Below are 5,243 nucleotides of genomic sequence, written 5' to 3' on the forward strand. Positions count from 1 at the left end.
TCTTGCCCTGTTGCTTAGGATGGATGTGGTGGCCATCTCAGCTCACTGCAACCTCTGTCTCTCAGGTTCAAGTGATTCTGGTGCCTCAGCCTCCTGAGTAGTTGAGATTACAGGTGTGTGCCACCACATCCAGCTCATTTTTTGTATTTCTATTAGAGATGGGGTTTCGCTGCGTTGGCCAGACTGGTCTTGAACTCCTGGTCTGAAGTGATAAGCCCGCCTCTGCCTCCCAAAGTGCTGAGATGACAGGTGTGAGCCACCGCGCCTGGCCTTAATTTTCAATGAACACTCTCCACTTATCATAAAATTCTAGGTGTCACAGTTATCTAAAGAGATGAAAACAGAGCATTTCCTAATCATGGAAAATTCTCCAGATTGTGATTTAAAGCTTTTAGCAGACTCTCAGAATTTCTAAAGACTGCAGGAAAGTGCCTAAGACAAGGCAGGATTACAAAAGCCATTGTCACTTTCTAGCCTACAGCAACACTGGGTAAGATAGAATATGACCTGCCTGAGTTTGAAAACTGGAACTTTAAGCATTGTGTGTTCTCATATAATACATACTCAATATAATATCTGGCATTTAGAAGGTTGGCCACTGACTGATAAATGAATCATGCTAGAAAATAACATTTTGATCTTTTAAAATGCATATTACAGTTAATGAGAGCTCAGTAAAATAGAAAGCGTGCATTAAGTGGTCTTTATTGATGTCTCACATTCAGTGATTTCTTATCACTTCTTCAGTTAATTGTACAAGTATGATAAATTATTTTCTATTTGCTGTGGGAATTTAAATGTAAAATAAATACAAAATACATCTGTGGTTTAATGAACACTCAATGAAGCATCTTTTCTGAGGTATTCCTTTCAGTCTGGTTTTATCCCAGATCTTTTTACTTCCCCTAGGAATAGTCTATTAAACCACACAATGGATCTGTGAACTTGTGGATCAAGGTCACTGTAAATCAGTGAACTTGTGTTTTCATTACATTAGACATACTTTTTGATCTCATCATACAACACCAATACAAAAGCACCACCCATGCCTCTCAACACATTGGACCAGGCACCTTTGAAGAAGGCCTTGGCTCCTTCATCTTTTGCAATCTTCCTCCAGCAGTCAACTGTCCCCGTGTACATAATATCAGCTGTGGAAACAAATGTTGGTGAGGGCTCCAAAACGCTGGAGGAAAGAGACCTTTCCTCTGAAAGATATCTGCACACACTGTTACCAGCTGTATAAAATTAGGGTCATCTGGGCATGGAGTCCCAGCTCCATGCAACATTCCACTGCACATGTCCTTCCTTGCTTAACTGGTGGCTGGGCCTCCTGTCATTCTTACTCCATTAGTTCAAGGTCAATGTAGAATTGGGGCAATTAACCAAGTAATTCACGGACTGCCCAACTGTGAAACAAGAAGAGCGCGGAGCAGCAGGAGGATTATGCCGCGTGGCGACCTCGTTTCATGGAGGACCAAACTGCCACCCAGTGTCAGATGATACTGCACAAGGTTACGCAGTTAAAATAAAAGGCTGTAACGAGTTGAAACATATGAAACTGCTAACACTGGACTGGTTTTGATTTTTAAAGTGGCAATTTCCTATGGTTCAACCTATAGAAGCCAAAACTTTTTACGGCACAACAGATTGCTTCAGGCCATCTCTACCCAGCCACACACCCCATCCCACTAACACCTGTAAGTCAGAGGGAAGCGAGAGTTCTCTGTAAGCAGCAGCTAATTCTTTTCCCTAGCTGCTGCGTCCAGGCTCTAAGGGAAGAGGGCCTAGGGTCTCTATAATGCTACATCCCTAAATTCACATCTAAGTATCTTACTGTTGATGTTCTTATCATCTCTTTAATAAAATGGAAAAAACTTTTCCCTAATAAGATAGTTGAGAATGTTAGGGAAAATTAATACAATCCTTCTTCCCTAAGTCCTTATCAAATAATTTTGAAAATTAATTTCCAGTAAGGAAGACTGAAAGGAACACTGTGAAACGTTCTCCTCGGGCAAAAATAAAGACGTTTAGATGAGCAGAGCACAAGCTTACCCCCTTTCCGGCCGGACTGCATCATCATCCTACGACGAACAGTGTCAAAGGGGTAGGACACCAGCCCTGCAACTGCCGTCACGCTCTGGGCAATCATCCAGCTCACAAAAATGTGCACGTTCTTGGGGTCAGGCAGCATCCCTGTGGACAGAGCCAAGAAGCCGAACGGCTATGAAGCGACTGTTCTCAGCAGAAAGCAGGTGGAGGGAGAGAGGCCACCGCACCTCCAGCTGCACGCTCTGACCTTGCGGGGAACCTGCCCCTGTGCAGGTGCCTCACGTATGGGCAGGCAGCAAAGGTGGCTGCTGCCATCTCTGGACCCTGGGGAGCCAGTGCTCTGCTTGTATGCAGGGCACTGGAAGTGGCTTCAAGTTAAACTCAGTAACTGCTATGGCTGTGTCTAGAGGGAGACAGGCTCCCCCTTCCTCCTCTCTTAACAACTCAAGGCCAGAGTGTATTTCAGTAGAGGACACAAAAAATGCTTTAGCTATTAATTTATGCACACCACCTCCTCATTCAGAAGCCTCAATTATCCCAGAGACTAGAAAAAAACAAGATGGATATATATCAAGTCCTTTAGGAGTTACAGACCCCGTAGGATCCTCTAACCACACCGCCCTCCTTCTCCCCTGATGCCCCTCTCTCACCCTTGGCAGTATCATAGACTCCGAAGTAGGCAGCTCTATAGATAATGATGCCTTGGACAGACACGTTGAAACCTTGGTAGAGACCCCTCAGGCCATCAGACTTGAAGATCTTGATGATACAGTCGCCCAGACCATGGAACTCACGCTGGGCGGCACCCTTGCCCACGTCGGCAGCCAACCTGGTCCTAGCAAAGTCCAGCGGATAGACAAAGCAAAGGGAGGTGGCCCCAGCGGCCCCACCAGATGCCAGGTTACCAGCAAAGTAGCGCCAGAACTGCTTATGCCGATCCACACCCCCTAAGAAGAGCTGCTTGTACTTGTCCTTGAAGGCGAAGTTGAGAGCTTGGGTGGGGAAGTAACGGATCACGTTGGCCAGGTTACCCCTCCAGAAGGAGAGAAAGCCCTGCTCCTTGGGGATTCTCACCACACAATCAATGATCCCTTTGTACTGCTTCTCAGCACTGATCTGTTTGCTGGCATGCTGGACCTGGTGGAGGGGAGGGTGGGTGATACAGGACAGGCAGGGCAGAGACAGGGGAAGAGGACAGGAGAAAAAAGGTTTGCACTTCCTAGATTTTTTTTTTTTTGAAGAAAAAAAGGATGAGGAAATCAAATGGATACTGAGGATGTGTAAATGGATACTGTTATCCATGTTAGTTCCTGGATAACAAGCCAAAATAATCCAATGTGGCTTCAATTATTAGGGTATTTGAGGGAAAAGGTGTTGCCCCAAATAAACTGAAGAGGTGACTGAATTGTATAAAGCTGGCCATTTATCTATTTCACTTTCCCTAGGTCTGAGAACTGCATGAGGGGCTTACTGGGGGACAGAATGAGTAACACTCCCTGCTTCAAAGGGCTTTGGATTTAATAGACATGATGGCCAAAAAACGACCATTTCTCAGTGTCACTCTGATCACCCTGGAGATGAGGATCTCTAGTAGATGCTCTAATAGAGGAAGGAGAATAAATCCACTAAGCATTAGGGCTCCAAAGTTTTCAAGCAGATAATCCAAGTAATCAATTATTGAGGGTTTGCTCCCTTTGTGAGCAATGTGTGGGGGGTTTTGTTAGTAATTTTGACTCCCAAATTGGGCTCTTCCTCATTGAGGGGCCCTGACCTTTTGGGCAGGTGGAGAAAAACAGGAGGATGATGATAGGTCATTCAGCGACCAGGTAGGGGAGGAAAAGATTTGGAGACAGGATGATCTGAGTTTATTCCGAAAATTGTTTCTTAACATTTCAAAACCTCAGCTTCATCTGTAAAATGGAGAAGAAAAACTCTCTCACAGAGGTTACATAAAGATGAAGGCGTCAGCCTGCATACAGCATTGTGCATGAGATACGATAAGGGAATTCCTGCGTGATGGTTTTGGTGTTTTCATTGTAAAGGTGCATGCGCATAAGACGGTGCCAAAAATACTGGCAATCACTAGGTGCCTCCAGGCCTGAGTGCACGCCCGTGCTGTCACGGGCGCAGGATCTGGCACACGTAAACCGGCTCCGGGTGGGTTTCCATATATAGACACCCGAACGCCGGGCGCCACCCGACACCAGGAATCTGCGACTGACGCTGGACCTGTCTCTACACAGAGGGCACCTTCTTCCCCCACGGGCGGGCGGGCGCCCGGGCCTGTGGCCTGGCGCAGATTTTCCGCGGCGCCCCGCGCCCTGCAGCTCACGCCGCAACGCGCGCCCCGCCCGGCCCACCGCGCCCGCGCCCGCGCCACCCCTTGCACCGCGCCGTTCTCACCTGCAGCAGCAGTTTGACCCTCTCGATGGGGGCGACCGCGGTCTTGGAGACTGCAGCGGCGACGCCACCGGCCAGGAAGTCCTTTAGGAAGCTCCAAGCGTGATCACCCATGGTGACAGCTCGACGCACTCAGCCCGCAGGCAGCCCGCTCGCCCTCTCGCCCACGCCCGGCCTGGCACCGCCGCGCAGTCCCCCACCCTGCGCGACGCGAAGGGGCCGCCGCCTCGCCCGCAGCCCCCCCTTATATTCGCGCCGGGCTCTCGCGAGAGGAGGCGGGTCGCGGCCGGCACGCGCGCCGCGCATTGGCTGGGCATGTACTGGGCGCCCCCTCCTCCCCGCTTCAGAGGGCATCGGGGGCGAAGGCGTTTCCGGGAGCGGGGCTGGGCCGGGGGCTGTCCCTGCAACTTGGGACATTTAAAGGGCACATTCATGTTATCTGTCCCGCCGAGCCCAAGGAACACCGTGTCACCGCGGCATGTGGGCCGCGTATTTATAGCACAAGCAGCCTTAGGCCGGGTCGAAGCCGGGGCAGACACCGGGCCGCTGCCGCCAGCGGAGCGTTCTTGACCCTCCGGCCTGCACGGGCCGCTCTCAGGCCCAGGGATTTCGAGCTGTTTCCTCCTCCTTGCATCTAAAGGCGCCCCCCACCAGAACTCACTGCCTGGATATGGGCTTCCTTAGAGCCATGCGCTCCCGAGAGAATAAATGGCAATCCTCTCAAATAGATACTGTGGTCACTCGATGCTGTGATTGTCTCCTAGAATCTGACAAACTGCTGCCTCGCACTT

The 5,243-nt window shown here is 49.7% G+C and overlaps 1 protein-coding gene across 1 annotated transcript; it reads right to left on the reverse strand.

The window, feature by feature from the left end:
- Positions 1-689: 689 nt before the first annotated feature.
- On the reverse strand, positions 690-4,714 carry SLC25A4 (solute carrier family 25 member 4). Its single transcript, XM_017852650.1, has 4 exons — positions 4,456-4,714; positions 2,703-3,189; positions 2,056-2,196; positions 690-1,151 (listed from the first exon to the last, which is right to left on the reverse strand). Exons 1-4 carry the CDS (start codon positions 4,564-4,566, stop codon positions 994-996), a joined length of 897 nt encoding a protein of 298 aa, XP_017708139.1. The 5' UTR covers positions 4,567-4,714; the 3' UTR covers positions 690-993.
- Positions 4,715-5,243: the final 529 nt, after the last annotated feature.

Source organism: Rhinopithecus bieti, unplaced genomic scaffold (assembly GCF_001698545.2).
Source record: "Rhinopithecus bieti isolate Rb0 unplaced genomic scaffold, ASM169854v2 scaffold_35307, whole genome shotgun sequence".
Classification (NCBI taxonomy): Eukaryota; Metazoa; Chordata; class Mammalia; order Primates; family Cercopithecidae; genus Rhinopithecus; species Rhinopithecus bieti.

Coding starts and splice junctions, on each gene's coding strand:
- SLC25A4 (XM_017852650.1), bottom strand. CDS start 4,566: ATGGGTGATCACGCTTGGAGCTTCCTAAAGGACTTCCTGGCCGGTGGC. Junction 3,190..4,455: donor GGGTCAAACTGCTGCTGCAG/GTGAGAACGGCG, acceptor CCCCTCCACCAG/GTCCAGCATGCCAGCAAACA. Junction 2,197..2,702: donor AGTCTATGATACTGCCAAGG/GTGAGAGAGGGG, acceptor CTCTGTCCACAG/GGATGCTGCCTGACCCCAAG.